The following is a 23,294-nucleotide window of genomic DNA, read 5'->3' as shown; positions in this document are numbered from 1 at the left end:
TGGAAGAGTCTGAAAGTCAAGCAATGTCCTTGAGAAGTGTTGTGCACAGAATTTATGAGGGAAACAGGTTAAATCAGGCTTATGTTTTCCTCCAATTTGTAGCATCTTTTGGTTTTATTAAGAGAAATGTTTCCAGATCTAATATAGACAAGCACAAATACCAGCACTACTCAGTTGACTCTTTTGGTTTTTTTTCCATTTCCATGGTTCATAAGAAGGATTTTGTTTGGCACTTTTCCTCTCTGATAATTTTTGATATAATAGTAAGAGAAGCTAACAGAAGGCAGCTGGATTATTCCATTATACCATCTGAAAAAAAAAAAACCAACAAAAAACCAACCAACCAACAACCCCGAGTGTTATTTATACCAAATGTACTGGATTTTTCAGTGGTTTATACCCAGGGTAGACTTCTCTATACCCATTTGAAACAATTTGTTGCATGTCAGTCCTTCACAGTCTAGCCCTGTCAACATTTGGCAAATAAAAATGTTATTTGCAGACTGTCTGATGTCTCTATGATAAACACTCAGGGGAATTTAATGCTCTGCTTAAGTATTTTTAAATGCAACTTTGAGCGAGCAATTACTTTCCTTGCTGCCTGGTGTTCATCTCAGAAGTTATTTATCAGTCTAAATGAAAAGGCAAGGAAATGTGGATTGTTTCCCAATTTGACATACCCGGGCAAAGAGGATTTGTTTGCATCCAGTCTGTTGGCTCAGCTGGCCAGAAGCAGCTGGAGGAATGGATGTGCCTGGGCCCTGTGTGCTGGTGTGGGGCTGTGCTGGGGGGGAGGCTTTGATACCCAGAGGATGGAGATTGCCTCCAGTGCCTGCATTGCTCCCTGAAAGCAAGGATTTCCAAAAGTGACTGTGTAAAATATGCTGAAAATGATCATAGGAGAGTTGTCAATATAGAACTGCCAGTTAGTAAAGCAGCATCCTTCTGAACACTGCCTATTTTCCAGGGATTCTGATCTGCTCGATGCATCTTCAGCAATCAGAAGCTTTTCTAGGACTCCCCCAGCTACAAAGAAACATCTGTAGTAAACTCCAGCAGGGCTCTGTGTATTTTCTAGTGCAAAAGAACTTTGGCAATGCCTCTCTGGGTGCCTCTATCCTGCCTCAGCCTTATTTGGCTTCATGTTGTAGTTTGCAAGTGTTTGTAAAACACAGTGGGCAAATCCCTCTGGGATTTTCCTTTGCCTTCACCCCTTTCCCTGTCGCTTTCAGTATTCCCTGTTACCACATTTCTTCTTTTTTTCTTGATTTCAATGAAATGCATTTCTGTACAGTGAATATTTGTCCTTGTTTGCTCCCGTGCAGCTACAGTTGTTCTCACTGTTTTTCTTTCTTTCCACCTTCCTTTCAAACAACTCAAGTTCTTAGTGGTGTCCATGCATACCTGCAGGAGGCACTGCAAAGCAAGGGATGTTAGCAATAAAAACCTGCAGGAGTGAGAAACAAAGCAAAGACCTGGAAGCCTCTGTCTAGAGGCAGGAGAGTACAATCTGCATTTCCAAGTATGCCATCTACTTTAAACACACCAGACATACAGCTGAGAAATGGCAGAAGTTATTGATGAACAGATGCAGCCAAGAGAGTGTTTGCTTCATTTAAATAATTGCTTTTTTCATTTTCCTCCTCTGACCTCCATGCTACTGGCAACACCATGACCTAGCTAAAAATTGTATTATCTCTGTTCAATTCCCTCTCTTCTCTTGGTTACAATTCAGTAGCTAGAGCTGATGCATTAAATAAAATATTGCCATCTTTGTGGGAGCTACATTTATGGGACAATACATAGGTGGACTGAAGTTCAGTGCACTTCTGACCTATCATGTAGAACTATTTTTTTTTTTTTGACAGCCTCTCAAAATGGATGTAAATCCACACAGGCATCCCTTCAACTTTAACCTATAATTTATATTTTAAGTTTGTAGCATGGGTTAATAAATGTGGTGCTCTTTTAGTGGTTAATATGTGATTTAGAAGTCTGTGGAGTTCCTTGTTCAGAGGTCCTAAGGCCAGATGGTCTCTTTTGACCTCTTATAAACTACTTCACTTTGTGGTCACATCCCTGCCTGTGGAGTTGAGGTAGGTTTGTAGAACAGCACTGCACCTTGGCATATACTTCAGCTAAAGTAGGATTTACCCTGGATAAGATGATCCAGCAATTAATTTCCTTCATGTTAAAAAAGTTACCTTTTTTCACAATTTGAGTATGAATTTGTCTAACTGCAGCTCTCAGCCTTGGGAATGTTAAATCTTAAAAAAATAGCTCTTCTAAGATAAATCCTTTCTGTATATTCTCAAAACCAGCCAAATCCTTTCCCCCCCTCTCTCACATGAACCGAAGAGGTAGATTTCTTTAGTCTGTTAGTGTAAGATAAGTTTTTCAGACCTTTAATTTCTGGGTTTCCTTTAACTGCTCTGTCCTTATCAATATTACTTTCAAACTGAGGAGCTAGGATTGTAGGCAGTGTTATAAGAATGCATTTAATGTTTAATATAATGGTAATTCCACTGTCCTGTTTCTGTATGAGGTAGAAGAGAGTCCCTGGTTTCCAAAATACAGTCTAGAAGTCTGTGATTTATTCAAGACAGCAGTGAATTAGCCAGCACAGAGCTCTGTGATGTTGCAGATAGATGGTTTCCTGCTACTGGAGGATCTCTTTAAAGCTCTCTCAGGTGTCTTTTTGCTACTCTGCATCTGGTATGATATAGCAGACTTATTTCTTTTTATGAGTCAGTATTGCTATTTTATCTGACAATGATACCATGCTTCCTTGACAGATTTGCCATCATATAGATTGTCACTAATTGTAGTGGTGTTTGAAATGTGTACCTGTAGAACAACAGTGCAAATGCCACCACTCACCTCAGCAATTTGATTCTGGTCTTATTGTCATCCAGTGGCTCTCAGCTGGTTCCAGTCCTTCAGATTTCTCATAAAGTTGAGGCCACACATCTGGACATATTTCCCATGCTGAATCCGTGTCCCAGCTGAAGTGCTATGTCAGTCTTTTACAGACTCTACATTTGTCTTTTCTTTTTAGGACATCACTGAACCACACTTTCTTTATGGTTGTCTGTAATTTCTGGATCCAGGGCAGTGGTACCATGCAGGGCTGGTTGTCTGCCACCCTGTGTTCACCCTGTTGAGTGGTCAGTGTCTCATCAGTGTAGTTCTGTACAGCTCTTTCAGCTTAGTTTTTCAGTTCACTTCTCCAATTCATGAAGCCAGTTTTGAATTCTGTTCCTGTCCTCTCATTGCTCACACTCCCTCTCACCTTGGCAGCATCTGCAGAGTTGGGAAGAATCATTTTCATTCCATCAGCTCCAAATTAATGAAAACAAGGAATATGACTGGATACAGAACATAAAGCTCTGCAGAGCTATGTGTGAGGTTTCTTGCCTGTTTTACACTATTAACTATTCAGAGTGTGATGTTCCAACAATGTACTCACTGAGTATTAGATTCATCCAGACCATATTTCCCCAGCCTGAGAGGCAGGGGAAAAGGCTTACTAAAGTCACTGTAATACCTGCCATTTCATCCCTATCCACAGCATCTGTTATCCTGTTACTGAGGAACAGCAGAATGATTTCACAGAGTTTCTTCTTGACAAACCCATGCTGCCTGCAATTCATCTCCTTGTTATTTTTTGCTGCTTATAGTTAATGTCTGTAGGAGAATATTTTCCAAGAATAAAAGTTTATCTGGCTGCTATGCAGTTCACTGATCTCCCCCTGCCAACCCCTCCCTGCCTTTCCTTCTCCAGCTCTCACATTGCATCTTCTGAAGGTTACTGGGCAATCTTGTCTCCATCATTCCTAAGTAACCCCATTGACCCAGAAGTCATTACATGTCCCTCTTCAAGTCTGCCCTTCCTGTTGGCCAAACTTTCTGAGTCAGTGCCCACCATAACAATTTTGTCTCACCTTTCTTTCCCTTCACCCCTTCAGAGAGCTTTCATTTCCTATCGCTTCCTCTACAGTAAATAGATTATTTTTAGTGCTGGGCTTTCTCTATGTGGTTCCTGTGATGGATAATGGTATTTCCCTTTTATTTCTTTCACTCTTCAGTTCCTTCCAGATCAACTCCGGTTTCTTGTCTCTCTCTGCCTTTTAATTTTCCCCTCTTTCTAATTTGCTATGGGCTGTCTGAGTGAATACTCTCCATTTTTATGATCTATAAATTACTGTGTCCTCTAATTTATACCCCATGCTATTTGCTCTGTTGCATTATTTAATTCTCCAAGAGGTTTCAGGGGGAGTGGTTTGTGTGTAGGACACACTGCCAAGCACAGCTTTTCTTGCACAGTCTCCATATGCACTTCTCCTTTTTCCTTTTACTCACTGTTTTGGGAAACAGCCTTTTTTTGCCCTAATTATTTCCAGAATCATGGATGCATGAAGGTGGTGCTCCAGGGAAAGGCAGAGGTGTGAGAACTGCTGAATCACTTCTTCCCTGACATACCCTTCCTAGACATTGCAGGGTATGTTTCCCACTGGTACCTAAAAAAAAACCCCAGGAATTCTCCTTTCTGTTAGGCTTCCAATAGCCTGGACACTCATAAAATCCTTAAAAACAAGGCATAAAGCAAACATGGGTGTGTGTTTAAGTAGAGTTACACAGTCATTCCTGATCAGATTTATCCCATAAATGTCTGTTTGTGTATTGTATAGATTCTGATCAACCAGCACCATTGATGTGCATTTTAAGTAAACAGGTGCTGCAGCAAAAATTCACTGTGATCAAGACTTTATTTTTCCCCTCCAGGTTTTACTGATGTACCTATAAATATTCAGATGATACTTGCTTGCTGCAGCATGACCCAGAACAGGGAAAGTCAGAAGACTTTCCACTGCTTCATGTGTAAAATCTGTAAAAAACAGGTCTGTGTAAAACATTTAACCTCAAAACACTGTCCAGTGATAGTAATGCAGCAATCTGAAAATTTATATATTCCCTGCTCTGAAAGAAAAGAATGGAAATGCAGCAGAGCTGCAGAGACAGCAGTAAGGCAGCTCCTTGTAAGCACATCCCTCTTTTCTCCTGGCTCAGGAAATAGGATACTCCAATGTTTGGAGTAGTTTGGGTGGGATTTAGCTTTTGGCTCAAGGGAGCCTTTAGTTGATTCAATATGGATATTCTTGCAGGGGAGCAGTCACAGGTAGAGCCTTGGTTTCTCTCTGCAGCACATCCCTTTTCTCCAATCTGTGCGTTTGGGAAAGAAACCTCGGCTCTGCTGTGCCTAAAGCTTTTCCGTCTGGATTCGCCCATAAGAAGTATCAACAGAAGCTGTCAGATCGTGGCAGTTGCAGGATTTCTAAGAGTGTGGTGGGGTGATTGTAGCTGCCTTCAAATCTGTGAGTTCAGCTGGCTCATCACTAGGCTGGAATCTCAGCAGCACTGCGAGGAGGTTCTGCCTTACCTGTAATTATACCGAGAGAGTGGCTCCAGTTAATGCCGCCTCTAAACGCAGTGCTAACATCTGCCTGTCTTGGCACTCAGACAGCTCCCATCAATATGCCATGCAACAGGCTGTCATGGCTCCTGGCTCCTGCAGTAACTTGCTCTTCTAAGGAAAATTTTCCAGCCTCAGTTACTAATCAGGCTGTGGATGATCTTCCCGAACTCCGAAGCCACGGGATCTATCACGCATCCATCAGCGTCTGTCCCGCTCTCCCTGTGAGCATCCAGGTGCTGATGAGAAGGAATCAGAGCTGCTGCTGAGGGGACTGGGGGAAAAGTGACAGCCTCATCCTAACTAAAAAATTAGTTTATGAGCTTTCTATTCTTCCTTTTGGGTGAACATACCAGCCTGCTCCTTGCTGTGTCTGTGGGAAGCCCCAGGAGCAGTTTGCAGGTCTCTCTGTTTCCTGCCTTGGGTGTAGTCTCCTGGGAGTGTGTTTCAGAGAAACATAACTTTCAACTGCCTGACACTTCCCAATTTCTTCTATTTCTTGTCTGTAGTGCTATCAATCAAATCGTTCTTGTCGTCGAACTGGTTTTAAATCTCGTGTGGAAAATTGTCAGCCCAAGATCATAGTCTGTAAGGACAAACGTGTGACTGCCCTGCCACGCTAATTCATTCTTGCTTAAGATGTGAAAATAAACTGATAGAATATCAATTTGAAGTTTTTAGACCTTGAAATGATTTAAAATCTCTTCAAAGAAAAACTCGAGCTGAAACTTTGTCTCCGAGGCATCATTTTTAACTTAGCAGTGAGCTCTAATGGTCTTTTCTCTAAATTGCCTATTGTACAGATGCTTACAAAGAAAGTGCTTCTGTGGGACTGTTTGTGTTTAGTACCAGCATTTATTTCATTTCATGAGACAGATCACTTTGGTTCTGGATCTAATAATCCCTCAGTCATACCCTGTCAGGGAAGATGTTGGACCTGCTGGGAGGCTGTGTTCTGGGAGCATGGGTCAGACAGAGGGCCAAGGTGGTGACAGCCCTGTGTCCCCAAGCCTGGGTGGCTTCTGGGGCACATCTTTGTTTGGTGTTTCAATGAGAGGAGTGGGAGCATCAGGCTGCCCAGACTCTGTTAGCAAAAGCTGAGATTTATTTGTCCATGCTGTCATATAAGTCTATATTATTTCATATAGACTTAACTAGTGCAGCTCACGTGAACCCCTGGATTTATCAGTGCCAGCCACCTCCACACTGACGTGCACTGTGTGTCCACCTTGTGGAATTTTTATCATTTAATTATTTTTTGCTCAAATGAAATCTACTTTGAGCTACTGGTGGTGCTCATGGAGGTGGGATCCTACCTGGGGAAGGCCAGCTGGCTCTGTGCTGCCTGCCTGTCATCTGCAGGCATTGCACACAGTGCCACCTAATTAAGACTGAAATATTTGACAGCCTTCCATATCTGTTGGAACTGATACACTGTAATTGTGGGGTTTCTTGCCATTATTCAAGTTCAGCTTCATAGATTTATTTTTTTTAACATTTTTTTTTTTATTAAACTGAGGTTTTGATTGTGGGGCACACTGGTGATACCCAGAGGATTACTGGGTGGAGTTGAATGAGCTCTTCCTTTAGTCATGCTTTTTATTCACTCACAAATAAATGCCCCATTTCTGTTTGAGAGATTTTTTTTTCTCTGACAGATGGGGAAATCGAATAATTGAGTGCAACCTTAGGTTGTAGTGATTTTTATCTGAGCAGATTTTCAGCTTTTTAAATTTTTTTTCACAATAGTTTCCTATAGCAGCTAAACTAATGAATATATAATTTTCTTTCCTTTCTGCTTGTCATGCCCTGCTAACATGGACATCTACAAAGGCTCAGGTTGGTGTTGCAATCTGTCTTAATCTTATTGTTCTCATTTAGTAAAAAGGGTCTTCAATGTTGTTCTTCATCAATCAGCTTTTTTCCCCTTCCTCTCTTTCGAATGGGATCCAACATTATTACTGCATAATAGATTCATCCAGAGAGGTGCCACATTCGTTTGTTACCTCTGAAACTATCCTTCAGCTGCAGCAAAATGTGCTGTTTCAAAAACATGGGACATTGATTTATTTATATCTACTTAAATTTGCTATGCTTGTCTAGCTCTGTGACAGGGAGACAGCAGAAGCTACAGCACCTACAGCTTCTGGAATCAGCAAAAAATGCACTGAAACTCTCACTAATGAGTTTCTGCCTTGCTTTAGGCCCCCATTTTTGACAACATAGTAAACTGGCATTTATTACTATCCCACATAGATTCAGTATTTTCTTGATAGTGAAGAAACATAATTAAAAAGTAAAGTAAGAAGCAGAGCCCCAGGAACTGGCCATTTGTGGTTGCATTCACAAATCCCCCTTTCACACTTCAACATCTCCATTTATTTTTTCTATTTTTTTTTTTTTTTGCATAACTGAGACTAAATTGTCTTGGTATAAATAAATACCCAGTATCTGCACAATGCCTGCAAGGTTATACTTGTGCTGTGTTCTGCTCCTCAGAGGCTCTAGTGACAGTAAAACCTTGAGTTAAACCGAGGAGACAGGTTCAGGGCTGGGAGCTACACGTTCTCTCTTATTTTCTCATGTTGAATAATGCCAACTTCATTTAAGCCCTTAAGGAAGGGACACTCATGCTTTACAGTATTACAGCTTGGTGTTTTAATGCCTGCACCAATCTTACAGAAAATGAAACCACTTACCAGTAGTAAATATGAATTAATAAACCTTGCTGGGCAATCTGTTAGTTCTGAAAGTGTGAGCTGTGAGGACTGGGGTTGGGCAGAACTCACTTCAATTTACTTTCTAAGCAGGGCATTTTCTATTTCTTGCACTTAAGAACTTGAAATACAGCAGTGTCAGTCTCTGAATATTTAATCATCTATTGGAAGAAAATAAGGAACTTACTTGGAGCATTTTTTCAAGTCCAGCAAAAGGCGAGGCACAGTAAAAGCTTGTAAGGCCATGGTGAGGGAATGGGGGGCATCCAGATGTCTTTACAACAAGAACACTTGGTCCCTTTCCTAGTTTGTCTTCATTTTCTTTTTCCTCCTTTTACTGCCAGAATTTTCCAGCGCTGCATTTTTGATGGCTTTTCATCCTGAAATCTCTCTCTTAGAACTTTTCTGATTTTAAGCTGAGATGTCATACAGCTAGTGCAAAAAATAGGGCATTTCCAGATTCAGTCCCCTACTCCCCAAGGGCTCCCTCACCAGCCCCTAATAAATCACTTAATTCTTCATCCTCAGTTTTCTCATGTGTAAATTAGGATTAAAGTTGAGCCCTTTTGAGGCTCAGGCTATAAATAGATAATCAAGAACTGGGGAAACTTCAGAGGATTGATAATTGCTTTTAGCCTTCCCACTCAGTGAAGGCCATTTCTTAGCAGTGTTTTTGAAGGCTGTCACCATGGTTAGTCCCTTAGAGAATGGTGAAGGGTCTGCTCCTGTATGAGCTTCCATAGTGCCCACAGGGCAGAGACTGGGAATTGCCAAGTCTTTGTGTCTATGTTGGAGTAATTATTGCCCTAACTCTCAATTCATGCTTTGTACTCAGAATAAAATTGATCACATCCGTTTGCCAGCTACAAAACTCTAGGCAGCTCAGAGTTTTCTAGAAACTTGATTTAATGCCAGTGAAAGCTTTACATAACCTTAGCAAAGCTTTAATTGATTTTCTTTTTCCCCCAACCACAAAGGAGGTAAAAAGCACTAACTTCTTTGATTTGGGTGTAAACGAAAACTAAAAGTGCTGAATTTGCTTCACGAATATTTGTGCTGCTATCTGCTGAAGGCATAAAAAATTCAGGAATTCCAATAATTTCAGAAGTCTTACTGAATGCTAATTCATTCAAACTTCTGTGCTGTCAGTCGTTCTTCAACAGTATTTTTTTTTATTTTGGTGGCTGTTGGGGAAACAGTTCAGAAATATACAGGTTGTGAGCAATCCTGACTTACTTCATCTTAGGCCACATTGGGTTAATGGTTATTGAGGCCTAGTTAGAGGCTTTCTGAGAATGAGCTAATGGGAAAGAGATAACTTAATTGGCAACAGAAGAGGAAAATAATTATGTGAGAAGAATCTTTCCGTGAGAATGGTATGTGTAATTGGAATACAAAGCCACCTGCATGATAAGATGGTGTAAACAAGGCTTCTCTATATAAAGTGAGTGCAAATTGTTAATAAACGATTTCATACAATCATATTGATGTGCACATGGAATCCTTAAGCCTCCGCAGACTGTTTTCTCACAGGTGGCTATTTGCAGCATCCAGAATACCTACAGACAAGTCTTCATCACTGAAAGAGCTGCTCTATGAAATCCAGATTTCTTGAAAATTAATTGTACGATCAGTTTTAGGACTGGAGAGTGGTGAGCATATTTCTGGTGACTGAGCATATTTCTGGTGACTATGATCAATACATAAACTCGCATGAGATAAAATCAATTTGATTTTAAAAAGAACTATTTAATTTTGAAATTTTAATGAGGTGATTTCTGTGATGTAGTGTTTGTTAATGTGCAAGTACTCGTCCTTCAGATATAGTTAATTCAGTAAAGCTTTTAAATGTGGGCTTAGATCTGCCAAATCAGAAAGGAAATTAACAATGTACCATTTTGATTGAGTTTTAAAGACTTAAATAAAAGAAACTCATTATTAGAAATAGTCTGTTTTGGATTCAATGGAATGCTTACATGGGAGGCAGTATTACAGGATTAAAAAACTTTGTTAATGCATGGTCACCTCACAAAGGAAAAAGAGATTTAGTTGGAGTCAACATAGAAGTTGAATTTGTAGGTAGTTGCAATGGATGGTTATCTTTGGAGTTGTATTTCCCACCATGCTCTGGATCCATTTGCGTCAAGTTGCAAGTGAAGATCTGGCTGTGCTTCACTTCACAAAATGGTGGCTGTCGGCTCTAAGAGGAGGAGAGGGTCACCATGGCATGGGGACATCCCCTCCTGCCTCCTCTTCCAGCCTAGTTATGCAGTGAATGTAAAAGTGGGCATGCAAAAAGTATTAAAAGTGAGCAAATACCTTCACTTGAATTTCCTCACCAGCAAGTGTCTGCAAACCATAGCAAATCAGCTCTTTTCTGTGTGAGATCTTTCTTAGCTTTTGTGTTATTTGTGGTGATCTCCTTACTTTAAAAGTAGGGTTTTACTACCTCTGGCTGTTTCAATGCATTATGGCTAATGAAACCTCAGTATAAGGGCAGCAAAGTGAAATGAAGTTATTTTAGCAAAAAATTTAACCTGTTTTTATTAGAAATGAGTAGCACAGAGGTTGTCCTTAGGGTCTCAGGCAACTGCTACAGTGATCAGTTTGGTTGTTCTAATATAATAAGCAGAAATTGACTTTAGTTGAGGTGAACACCAAGATTTACTGTCTTAAAAGCTAAAATATTGACTAAAGGAAAACCAGAGTCAGTACTTTGAGGGACCATAACTCTTGATGTTCAGTGAAATACGAAGTCACTCTGATTTTCATGAGTGTTGAACACCATCCTAGTTTAGTCTTCAGGTGCTCATCAGAAAAGCTGCCTGAAGTCTAGGTATGCATTTCTTTTAATGATTCACAGCATTTGAGCAAATAGTTCTCAAAATGCAAGTGTCAGCTTTTTAAAAAAACAATAGCATTTGTATATCTTGTTGAAGTAATTATCACCTTCAAGACACTTTATCAAGGACTCAGAGTTTGCAGTGGAGTGAATGGGAGCTGGCTTACTTTATTAAAGCAAAACTCTAGCAGTGTGGCTCTTAAAAAGTAGCATTTGTCCTTCTTCCCTTTAATTTATTTAGAGCTGTACCCATCAACTTGATTTTAGGATTCATATATTATTGTATCCCAGATTAATTGGGATACAAAGAGTGCTACAGTGATGCTATGAATGTCAGCAGCAAAACTCCCATTGAGTTTGGTCAGGCATCATTTTACACTTTGGTTGATCAAGCCCAAAACTCAGCATGTATGGATATGACAGAAGACTGAGGAAAGCAGTTCGTTTCCTAAAATGCTAAAAGTATTTTCATTGTGTTTGTAACCTGAAGGGGTTAAATGCAAGGTGCTAAGGGATGGAGCCAGGCTGGGTCCCTGGGTGCTGAGCTCAGCAGCTCCACACAGACCAAGGGTCTGCAGCTTCCAGGGTCTATCTCCTCCCATGAGCAGTGCAGAACCATGGGTGCCCATCACAAGGACCTCATTTAATTTCTGTCCTTCAGGAGATGGATTGTAGTAATACAGCTCCATAACTGTATTGGGTGCCTCAGTTTGAAGTTTTTTGTAAATCCACTGTCATATTTGTTTGCTATATTGGGGAAGGGTGAGCAGATAATTTTCAAAGGAACTGATGTCTGTTCTTGGGAAGAGAAGTGGTATAGCTGGACAAAAGAATTCTGTATTTGCTGCAGAGGTAGCAGATGGCAAATATGACATGGGCCAGGATACTGAGACTGTGTTTAAGCTTTGACACGCTCTGTGCTGCAACCAGGGATCCACAGGAGCACCTCCCAACCAGCTCCAGGCTCAGGCACTTTGGGTCCCCGGGTCGAGTGAGGAGTGAGGACACCCCAGCCTGTCTCAGCCTCTCCTCAGGGTTGGGACAGGATGTTCCCACAGAGCCAGGAGGTGAGATGTGGTCCCAGGTTCCCCTGGTTGCTGGAACCCAAAAAACAGCAAGGCTTAACCAAATCCTTTGAAAAGTCAAAATCTTCTTCTGTTTGGCCTCTGTAAGTACCACAGCTGTTAGCAAAAGATAGGAATGGAAGGTTTTAAGGTTTTTTTGTTTGTTTGTTGTTTTTTATTTTAATACAAAAACAGAGGAGTTGGAAGGGATTGAAAAGAAATGATGGCAAGCCAAGAGAGAGAAATAGGAGGAAAACATCATCCTGTGGAAGAAAAAAACATGTCACATCACCATGGTTTTTAAATCTAAAGATGGAGTCACAGATGATATTCACAGCTTCCAAGATGCATACTCCTAGAGTCTTACCTGTGGAAACCTTGCATCTCTTTGAGACTCCCATTTATATGTGAAATGGGGTTTACCAATGCACGTTGTAGCTTTTTCTGAAGAAATCTGTCCCTCCAATGACATGTGGTGGTTATTTAAACCTTCCTGGTGTCTCAGAGGTACCACTGGAGATGGCATCTCTTGATGCTGACATAAGGCAGGGAGGTTGCTCACAGAGGGGATGTGCAGTGGTGTCAGCAAATAATTTAGGAAAATGGGTTATTTGTGACAATTCTATTCTGTGGTTTTGGTGGTGAGTGTAACCTGGGAATCCTGAAGAAACTGGGAAGTCTTGAAAGGTGTTGAGGTGCCAGGGGGATGGTGTGGTTGGTGCCACGTGCCCTCCTTCCTCTGGTGCAGGGTGAGATGTCTGTCAGAGGAGGAGAGCTGATGGCTTTCATGTGGAATTGTACCAGCTTAGACAGCAGAATACAGCTGCTCTATTAATGGCTTTATTATTGAGATCCTGCCTGCTCTTTAAAGAAGGTATTTGAAATATCACTTCACATCATGTGTATTTGTGTCAGTGCATATGGCACCTCTATTTTGTCCCCAGTTGTTTCCTCAGACGGATAGGTTTTAGGTCACAGAGCATCCCATCCCTCCTCAAATGTAGTGAAATGAGGCAACCAGGTGCCACTAATTACCAGGTAGTGGGCATGAGCTTGTGTTAAGCCCACCTGTGTCTGATTAGGGCAGGGCCCCAACTGCGCATGAGCAGGATTAGGGGGCCAATAAAAGGTGAGGCTTGAAGCACAGGCTCAGCTCACTCCTGAGCAAGCCAGCAGAGAGGTTGGTTGAATCTGGAGCAGTAGCACCGAGCCAGGCTGACCAGTCCTGAGGGCAAAAGAGTCAGAGCACTATCTGTGCACTTCTGCGGGAACACCTGTTGGACCTTGGAGCACCGTGCCCTAAGAGAGGTTCGTCTTGCAACACCCAAACCCTTCTGGCTTGCTTACATAGAAGGCACAGCAGGTAAATCCCACAGGAGGTTTTGGCTACCGAAATGTGTAGATTCTTGGTGTTAGGACTCAAACACGGCTGCTGTGAGTGGTGGGGTGAGACCTGAAAGTCCTGCAGAGCTCAGATCCTCTCCTGTGGGATTCACAGTGATATCCTCTCCTTTAGAGCAATAAACAGTTTCTTAAAACCCTACAGCCAGCAGGGATTTGTGGCTCTCTGTGCTTGTGGGCAAGTGCAGGCATCACCCATGCCTTCACCTCCTCACCTCTCCCAACCTCATCTTTCTCTTCATAATTCTAAGAAGCAGGAATAGGCACTCACTTGATGCTTAAGAAAGTTATTAATAAAAAAAGTTTTACCTCCCTTAGCACTACCCAAAGAAACACCTTCTTCCCTAGGCTGCAGTTTCCCTGCCTGCAGGACTCCAATTCTGCCCAGGTTTGGTGCTTTGCTCTTTCTGAGTTCTGCCTCCTCTCTGTGATGAGGGAAACTCTGATCACACCCCCAGCACACAATTCCCTCTTCAACAAATCCTTCAGCAATCCTTTTGTCAGACAACGCAGCCAGAGCTTGGTTTTTCTTTTCCTTCCCCCCTGTGAAGCAGGCAAACTAATAAATACTCTCTGTCTCTACATCCATCTCCTGGCTGTCTTTGGGGAACGTGAAGACTTCACAGTGCCTAAAGAGACTTTGTTATTCTCCCCAGCATGTGGCAGGGAAACAGCTGCAGGAGTTGGTATCTTGCTCCAGGTGACAGGGACCTGCTGGGGCAGGATGGTGGCTTCATGCAGGGCTGGGTGTGCTGCTGTGTCCCCCCCATGCTTGTGGGCTCCCCACTTACTGATGCTGACCACAAGCTTTTCCCTCTTTGCTCTGTGTACACCAGAGAACATTTCTGAGCATGGCACTCCCGGTGCTGCTTGCTCAGTCTGGGAAACTGAGCCTCCATGTGCACTTTGTACTGTGTGAATTTCCCTGTGCATCATCCCAGAGGGAGGGCAAATACCACTGCCTTGGCCTGCAGAAGTCATGAGCCCATATCATGAAATCATGGCATGGTTTTGGTTGTTGGGCACCTAAAAGATAAACCAGTTTCAACCCCCCTGCATGGGCTGAGGCACCTGCCATTAGGTCAGGTTGCTCTGAGCCCCATCCAACCTGGTGCTGAAACCTCTCCAGGGATGGGACATCTACAGCTTCCCTGGGCAACTTGTTCCAGTCTCTCACCACCCTCACAAGAAAGGATTTCTCCCTAATGTCTAACCTAAATCTCTACTGTTTGTGCTTGAAACCATTGCCCCTTGCTCTATCACTCCATGCCCTTGTAAAAAGTCTCTTCCCAGTTTTCCTCTAACACCTTTAGGTACTGGAAGGTGCCATGAGGTGGGTGCAGTGTGCTGTGACCTTTCAAAGCCCTTTTGGCAGATCCAGGGCAGGCTGGGGATGTCACACGCCACCTCTGCTGCCCAAAAAGCCTGCAGAGGCACCCCACTACCTGCTTCAAGGAGATTGTTGTACCAAAGGTTATCTCTGTGTGTATTCCATCCCTGCCATAGTAGTCCTAATAGATTTGGCACATTGTCTTCTGTTATTTGGGCACAGATCATAAAAAAGATTTGTGAATAATAATATATAGGAAAAATAGTACTAATTGTACTACTGCCTTTACTCCCAGTGTTCCCTCCCATTCCCTTGGAACCTGATGCTCTTATTACTTCATGCTGTGCTTGCCCCTGCCTGTCCTGACTTCTGCTTCCCTCTCCTTTTTCTATTCTCCTTCACATATTTTGCACTTTTCAGCTTGTCTTACTCTCTCTTCTCTGCTAAACCTCTTTACAATTTACAAACCAACCCACAGTTAAAATTAATTTCTGAAATTTTCTGTTCCTGAGGAATCTTTTTTTTTCATTTGATGCCAAAGTAATTTTGTGATGGGACACAAGTTCTGTTTTCAGACTGGAATGTTGATCTCATTCCCCCACCCCCAAAATGCTGCAAATAAGTTTTCTTTATTGTTGTGACCCCAATGTGCATAGTCATAATCATAGTCATTTTAAAATGAAACTGTAAATTTGTAAACCTATGGCTAATTTTTTTTTCATTTTAAAATAGCAGATTATAAATGTGCATATTGAATGAAATAAAATTAGCCAAAGGTTTAATAATTTATAGTTTCATTTGAAAATAGCAGATTATGATTGTGCATATTATGGCCACAATATTTTGGGGAGGGGTAGGGGGATTTCTTTTGGAGAAAGCTGTTAATTTACAGATAGTGGGAACTGAAGAGTTCCACAGCAGCAAAACCAAGGAAATTTTCTTGCATGGAAGAAGAAATTTTAGGTGTGCTGTATTTCTTCAGGGCAGCACATTGTTCTTCATACAAAGCAAGAGGGAACACTGCGTTTTCAAACCAGCTTCTGCCAAAACCAGGATTCAGAATAAATAACTTTTATTCATTACTGTAATAGAACTGCTGATGCGTTCATTTGTTTAAACCTAAAAATATGCTAAAGTATTATATCTCAGTGTGCTGCTTCTAACAACCTGAATAACCAGCACCTTTAAAAAATGTTTATTGAGCTTTTGGCTGTATTTTTCTCTCTACACAGATGCTGTAGTTCAGGTGAATACATGGTAGTGTTTGATTAGGAGATGTGGTAGAGATAAGTCACTTGCACAGAAAAGAGCATTTATAGTTTTTGTGTATGAAAAAAAATTTAGGATGCATGAAAAGTCATTCTTTTATGATAAGTGGCTTACAAGGGTGTTGGAACCAAAGGTAAATGAGTGCTGATTGTAAGTCTGGACCTTCTGAAACACAAAAGATGCTGTAGGGATGATCCTGATGGAAGACACATGATAGATTATAGTGAGAGCAGTGTGAGCAAATGAAATTATAATAGAGTTCCTCTTCTGGCTTCAGGAAATAGCTGGTTTTTATACTGTTCCCTAAGATGCTGCATGCATAGTGCTGTTTATACCTAAAAATCCCTTGGGAAGTCAATAATGACTTAAAGCTATTACCACACCCTGAGCATAGGATAATCTATGATATTTTTTCAGTGTGCCCTTTCCTGGGTTTGGCTGAGGTGTTTCTGCAGAGATGCTAACCTGGATCATTCAAATGAACAGTTTTGATTCTTTTTCCTGGCAGGTGTACGAGGCAGTCCCATGCTACACCGAGTGCAATCAGTATTCCTGGGTAGTAGAACCCTGGTCTCTGTGCAAAATCAACAGCGAGCAGAATTCCCTGCACTGTGGAGAAGGAATACAAACGAGGGAAGTCAGGTGAGTGAAGACAAAGCACAGGTACTCCAGATGAAAAAGAGCTGATACACACTTGCATAAAGCTGCAGTTCTGACCATCTGACTGGTGAGCAGGTTGCTGAGTCCAGTGTGTTTCAGATGAAAAGCAGCATAAATTCTGTGCAACAGTTTACAGGGAAAATCCTCTCAGAGCTGCAGCCTCGTGTTGCCACCCAGACATCTTTCAGGAAGAAGACATAGTGTTGAAATTAGAATTCTTCAACTTAAATGCCATATATCCATAAAGCCCCCTGAGGGGCAAAGCCTCCATAATCTCGTTTGCTAACATTTTTCCCAGGTGAAGGCACTGCATGCACCCCAGTGGTGTTCATTATTAGTGAGTATTCATTCCCCAGGCTTGGGAAAATGCTGGGTTAATTCCAAATATTAGGCTGTTACTAGCAGGAGCAGGAAGGTTTGCTCTTGCTGGTTGTCATTTTCTGCTCACTCATCTGTCAGCCCATCAAAGATAAAACCCCTCTGTATGAAGTTTGAAATGTTTATTTAAAGTGGTTATTGAAATCAGTGGGTAACAAAAGCACAGGGTGCCTGTAGCTGGTTTGGATTTGCATTAACATGATTAATTCTACATTTTGGGCAGCTGTGCTGTGTGTAACTATTGTGTTACCTATAGTGTCCTGGGTGGGGGTGAGCAGAGCTGGTGAGAGCCATCACTTCTCTCATATGCTGATGAGCCCCTCATGAAAATGTCTGTTTTCTGTGTAGGTGTGTGAGCAGTGCTGAGGACCACGGAGGGGAAACGGTGCCAAACACGCTGTGCAATCAGGATGAAATCCCAGATGTGATGCAGAAGTGCAGCTTGTACTGTCCCAGTGAGTGTGCCATGTCTGACTGGGGACAGTGGAGCAAGTGTCCACAGGTGGGCTCTCTGGCTTGGGTCTCTCTGACATTGCTCCTTACACGTTGGTCTTTTCTGTCATTTCATGAGATAGTTATTTTCTAACAAAATACATTAATTTCTGGGGGAAATCAGGCTTAGTGGATCCTACCAGTATGGTTGAATATAGAGATATTTATATCCCTACAATGAGTGAGCTATAAAAAGTTTGTAAAGTAAGTAAGTAGTTAGTAAAACATGTAGGGTTTTTACTGCTATTCCAGCAGCAGTAAGGGCTGTCTGTGTCTAGGAGATATTTGCAGAAGAGAGCTCTGTGAGTGATGCATGGCTGTCATAACAACCTGCTGGTAAACTGTGGTGGTGGCACTCCTCTGGACGGGTCTCCTATCTGAAGGAATGTCACCTCTCCCTTTTTGACAGACTCAATTTCTGTCCAGCCTCTCCTCCTCTTCAAAACCTTGAGGGAAGATTTGAGGCAACAGCAGCAGCAGGGCATGGCAGTGAGGTGCCTGAGCAATTTATCATGTCACAAAATGCTCAAAACTTGGTGAATTATGCAGGGATTCAAGACACTGCCAAGCACTCCGTGTTTTCCTAAGTGTGCAAGATGGAAAAAAGCTGCAAATTCTGTCTTGTGAAAACTGTCTGGCCTCAAAGCATGTAATTTCAAACCTGTTCTTTCTCTCTGATCAGTGTTGGAATAGGTGCCAGGCTTAATCTCAGGGGTTTTGTAATAGTGTTACTTGATGTTTTTAAGTGACAAACGTTTATTCATTGCCCCTGTGTGAACAGGACCATTATCAAAAGTCTGAGTGTTTATTGGACAGGTACTAATACTGCTGCTGACACAGGTAATTTCCTTCCATAATATTTTGTGTAGCATATCAATATATACTCAGTAAGAACATGTCAAATAAAATCTTGTATTTCATTTCCAGCATCCACCTCCTCCTGAGCAGCATAGCTTTGATGAAGTATAACACTTTTGCAACTGATACAGATGCTTAGATACCTTTCAAAGTCCCACTGTGATCAGTCTGTTTCTTTGCCATTGACTTTGTTTTTAAGTGATAGGTTTCCTTCATTTTAGCATGCAGGCTAATGCAGAGATTCTCAAGGCCATTGGGTATTTTTCAGGTGCCTTGGTGGCAGTTACTCAGTCCCAGGGGACTGCCTGAAGCTTTAAGTCCCCTGGTATCCTTAAGGCATCCTGAGTTTTTGCCTAAAGAGTCCTTTTTGGCAATGGTGAAGCTTCCACAGCCCACAGAAGTGGGAAAAGGATGCCCAGAGCTCGTGGGCTGCACTCCACCAGGCAGCATAGCTCCTGGCATCCCCAGGGCCAAGTGCCACAGTCCCTACATTTCCTTGTACATCCTTTTGCCACGGGAGATGTTAATTCATCAGTGTAAGGACATCTGCATGCCAATGCAATTAACTGAGCAATATGTTTTCACAAGCTGTTCTGCAATGCTTTGTTGTGAAACTGAGATGGAGCATGCAGATGGAGCATGTGTTGAAATAGTTCTGTCCAGATATGCTGCAATGAACAGCCTAAAGTTTTATGGACAGATAAAATCCCTTCTTTGATAAGTTTCCAGCCTTTTATATCTGCTCAGGTTATTTGTGTTCCTTTTTGAGAGGGGACCACACAACACTGTCCCACCCAGGCTGCACACACCTAACTCCAAAGCAACTGGATGGACATCCACGGATGGGTTCTATTGGTTCAGAAGGGTTGTACCATGATGGCAGGGGATCTTCACATGTGTGGGATCTTCTACCAGTGGGATGGGGCAGGAAATGAAGTGGGCAGGAGGGAGGCATTGGCAATGCCAGGGTAATGGTTGCAACCTTTCATCTCCTGAGTCACCACAGGGAAAGGTGGTCACTGAGGATGGCCACAAGCTGGTGGACATGGTCAATGATGATAGCATAGAATCATAGACTTGGCTGGGTTGGAAGGGACCTCAGAGATCATCGAGTCCAACCCTTGATCCACTACCGCTGCAGTTCCCAGCCCATGGCACTGAGTGCCACATCCAGTCTCTTTTTAAATATCTCCAGGGATGGAGAATCCACTACTTCCCTGGGCAGCCCATTCCAATGCCTGATCACCCTCTCGGTAAAGAAATTATTTCTAGTATCCAACCTAAACCTCCCCTGGCAGAACTTGAGACCGTGCCCTCTTGTCTTGCTGAGAGTTGCCTGGGAAAAGAGACCAACTCCCACTTGGCTACACCCTCCTTTCAGGGATTTGTAGAGAGTGAAGATATGAAGAGATATGAAGGCCCCAGAGCCTGCATAGGATCCTGTTTTGTCTTTAAGGGAAGAGCTACATGTGGTCAGTAAGGTAGCTCCAGTGATTGCAAATGAGAGCTTGGGTCTGGACCTTGCATGGGGGTGCTACATTTGGACACCCAAACACAGGTGTCTGCAGCTACAGCTGAATCTCTTGGTGAGGCTTTTGGTCAGACCTGTTGTGCCTCCAGCCTGCTTAAAGTGTCATCCCACAGAGCCCAAAAACCATGTCAGTGAGTTTGCATGCATAGAAGCTCTTGCTCATTAGGACTGTCTATTAAATTGAGGAAATTTTGCTCGCTGGCTGGTGTACTTAGTGCATGGGTTCTGATTCATGCCAAACTGGAAGTAAATACCTGTCTTCTGAGGATGTATAAAATGCTTTTTGAATGTTCACCAAAAATCCATTTTCAAAGTATAACTCCTTTCTCTTGCCCAAGTAATCAAAAGAATTTGAAGGCTCACATCACATTGACATGAAAAAGCAAAACTCGACACCCTGGCTGCTCTTTTTCAAGCACATTTACTTTTCATATCCAAACAGTTGGCATTCTGTTAGTTGTGGCACTCCTGTGAGGCAGCTGCCAAAAATCTTTCTGGGAAATACTGCTGTGTCTGGTCATGTTTGGCTTGTTGGAGTTAACGAGGATTTATGAAACTTGACAAATTCTGGGTTGTGAGAAATGAGCAACTACAATTTTGAGCCTCATCTTTGCCTGAGTAACTCTTTGATTTGAGATATTTACTGAAGATTTTGGGCAGGTGAGAATACTTTCCCAGACGTTGTGGTGTTCTGCTCATATTTAATAGTTCTGATAATAAATTTATCCTGATAGTGGAATAACTAACTCTTATCAGCTGAATATAAAAAGGCGTTTTAGATTATCCAGTTTACCTTTAGTCAATATGTCATTGTACTCTGGATACTTTCTAGGGTATTGCTTGGTTTTATCTTTTAGTGGTACACTTCCCAGGTGAAATTTTCCACTTTCAGGGTAGTAAATTATCTTGAATCATGTTGAAATCAATGAGTCATAAAGGTGGCAACTGCTTTGTCAATAGGAAGCATTTTCTTCAATACTTCTTTCTGCTAAACATTGTGTTTGTTCTACCTTTTTTTGCCTCTATTTCCCTTTTGCTTTTAAATATTAGTATTTCTGGGGTGGTCTTTATTAATTCCAGATGCTATCACAATTCTTTTAGGTGTATTTTCCAACCAAGTTGCAATTTTTGCATCTTGATTATAGTGCTATTTAACATAGCTATGCAAAGCTAAACTTTGATATTGTCTCTAATGGTACTTTGCCCTCACCCAGAAATGCAGCTGTCTTGAATGTAATGTTTTGAGGTTTTATCTCTTTACTGGATTCAAGAAACTCATAATTACTGATTTAAAGCTTCCCTATTATTCTCACATTCTCTGTTGTGAGAAGTAAATTCAAATTGGCTTTCTCTCTGATTGAAGACTATTTTTTGGCTCATAAAGTTTTCTTCTTTGTCACTAAGTAACAGCCACATAACATAAATATCAGGGCTTTAAAGCCATTTAAAATAACAGTTGGAAGCTTGCTAGTTAGGGGAAAAAAAAAAAAAAAGATCATGAGCAAATTAGATTGACTTGCATTTTGCTTCAGAGATTTCGTATTGGTTCCAGCTACAATAGGGTGTTCAGTCAGACATCATCACTTGATTGCTCAAAGACCCAGCTAAACAACCTGGAAACAGAAATCCTATCATCTCTGTTACATATTCAGTGATGAAAGAACAGGCACTACCTGCAGTGTCTTGACTTTGTCTCCATCTGACTTGGAAATGTAATTAATTGACTTCAATTGAATCCATCAAAGCATTCTTAAAAAGAGTTAATGTGTGAGTTGTGCTACAAGTCCCTGAAATAATTACCTGGGATTTGGTTGGCTCTCTGCTGGAATAGCTGTGGCAGCCCCCCCATGGCCCATCCCAGTGGCCTCCTTGTTTGCCTCAGCTGCTGGTATTTCTTTCAGCTAAATCTGAGAGGCCTGAAATTAGTTAATTATAGGAGGTTACATGTCTAGTGAGACAGAACAGCTGCCTCCATTTCAGCAAGCACTTTGCACATGGATCAATAAGGATGTTCAGAGCTCAGGGCTGGTGACAACTGAGTCACTGTTCTCTTGAATCTGGGGTGGGGCAATGGGAGTGTAATATTGCAGTCACCTGTTAAAAGTGGCACCAGGCAATGCAGCTCTCTCAGGTTTTGCAGGGACTTTGGTCATAGATGTGCTCAGAGTTGTTAAGGTTTGGAAATGCTTTCCCTCCTGAGCCAACTCAAAGAGAAATTGCGGACTTGTTGGGACTCAATGGAGGCTTCATCACAGAATGGTTTGGGTTGGAAGGGACCTTAAAGCTCATCCATTTCCAACCCCCTACAATGGGCAGGGACACCTCCCACCAGCCCAGGTTGCTCCAAGCCCCATCCAACCTGGACTTGAGCACTGCCAGGGATGGGGCAGCCACAGCTTCCATGGGCAACCTGTGCCAGGGTCTCACCACCCTCACACTGAAGAATTTCTTAAAAATGTCTAACCTAAATCTGCCCTTTTCTAGTTCAAAGCCATTCTCATTCCTCCTCTTGCTACATGCCCTTATAAAAAGTCCTGACCAGTACCCTTTATATGTAGGTTTGGGAGAAGACCCATGGTGTGGAGGCTGGATTGAATCATAGAATCATAGAATTGGCTGGGTTGGAAGGGACCTCAGAGATCATCGAGTCCAACCCTTGATCCACTACCGCTGCAGTTCCCAGCCCATGGCACTGAGTGCCACATCCAGTCTCTTTTTAAATATCTCCAGGGATGGAGAATCCACTACTTCCCTGGGCAGCCCATTCCAATGTCTGATCACCCTCTCAGTAAAGAAATTATTTCTAATCTCCAACCTAAACCTCCCCTGGCACAACTTAAGACCATGCCCTCTTGTCTTGCTGAGAGTTGCCTGGGAAAAGAGACCAACCCCACCTGGCTACATCCTCCTTTCAGGGAGTTGTAGAGAGTGATGAGGTCTCCTCTGAGCCTCCTCTTTTCCAGGCTGAACAGCCCAACAACCCCAGCTCCCTCAGCCTCTCTTCATAGGATATGTGCTTAAGTCCCTTCACCAGCTTAGTTGCCCTCCTTTGGACCTGCTCCAGGACCTCGATATCCTTCCTGAACTGAGGGGCCCAGAACTGGACACATAATTCATCTTGCACACTGCTGTGTTTCTAGATGAAGACAAAATTTATTTAGGTCAAGAATTATGCTGGTTTCTGAAAGAATGTGCACAGCTCATCCTGCATAGCTGGGACTTGATTGTTTTGTATGGCTTTATCAGAAAGTTGGTAACCGCTTTATTTTTTATTTTAAT

At 42.2% G+C, this 23,294-nt stretch overlaps 1 protein-coding gene across 1 annotated transcript in view; it reads left to right on the top strand.

Annotated features, from left to right (window-relative positions):
• Positions 1 to 23,294, top strand: part of THSD7B (thrombospondin type 1 domain containing 7B) — a 271,583-nt gene that overhangs the window by 219,703 nt on the left and 28,586 nt on the right. Inside the window, exons 15-17 of the mRNA XM_030454359.1 lie at positions 7,307 to 7,312; positions 16,605 to 16,738; positions 17,483 to 17,636. Of these exons, the coding sequence (XP_030310219.1) occupies positions 7,307 to 7,312; positions 16,605 to 16,738; positions 17,483 to 17,636 (294 nt within the window). The remainder of the gene's footprint in view (positions 1 to 7,306; positions 7,313 to 16,604; positions 16,739 to 17,482; positions 17,637 to 23,294) is intronic.

The sequence above is a fragment of the Calypte anna genome, chromosome 7, assembly GCF_003957555.1.
Source record: "Calypte anna isolate BGI_N300 chromosome 7, bCalAnn1_v1.p, whole genome shotgun sequence".
NCBI lineage: Eukaryota > Metazoa > Chordata > Aves > Apodiformes > Trochilidae > Calypte > Calypte anna.
The sequence above is the reverse complement of the archived record's forward strand: the minus strand, read 5'-3'. Positions and strand labels throughout refer to the sequence as shown.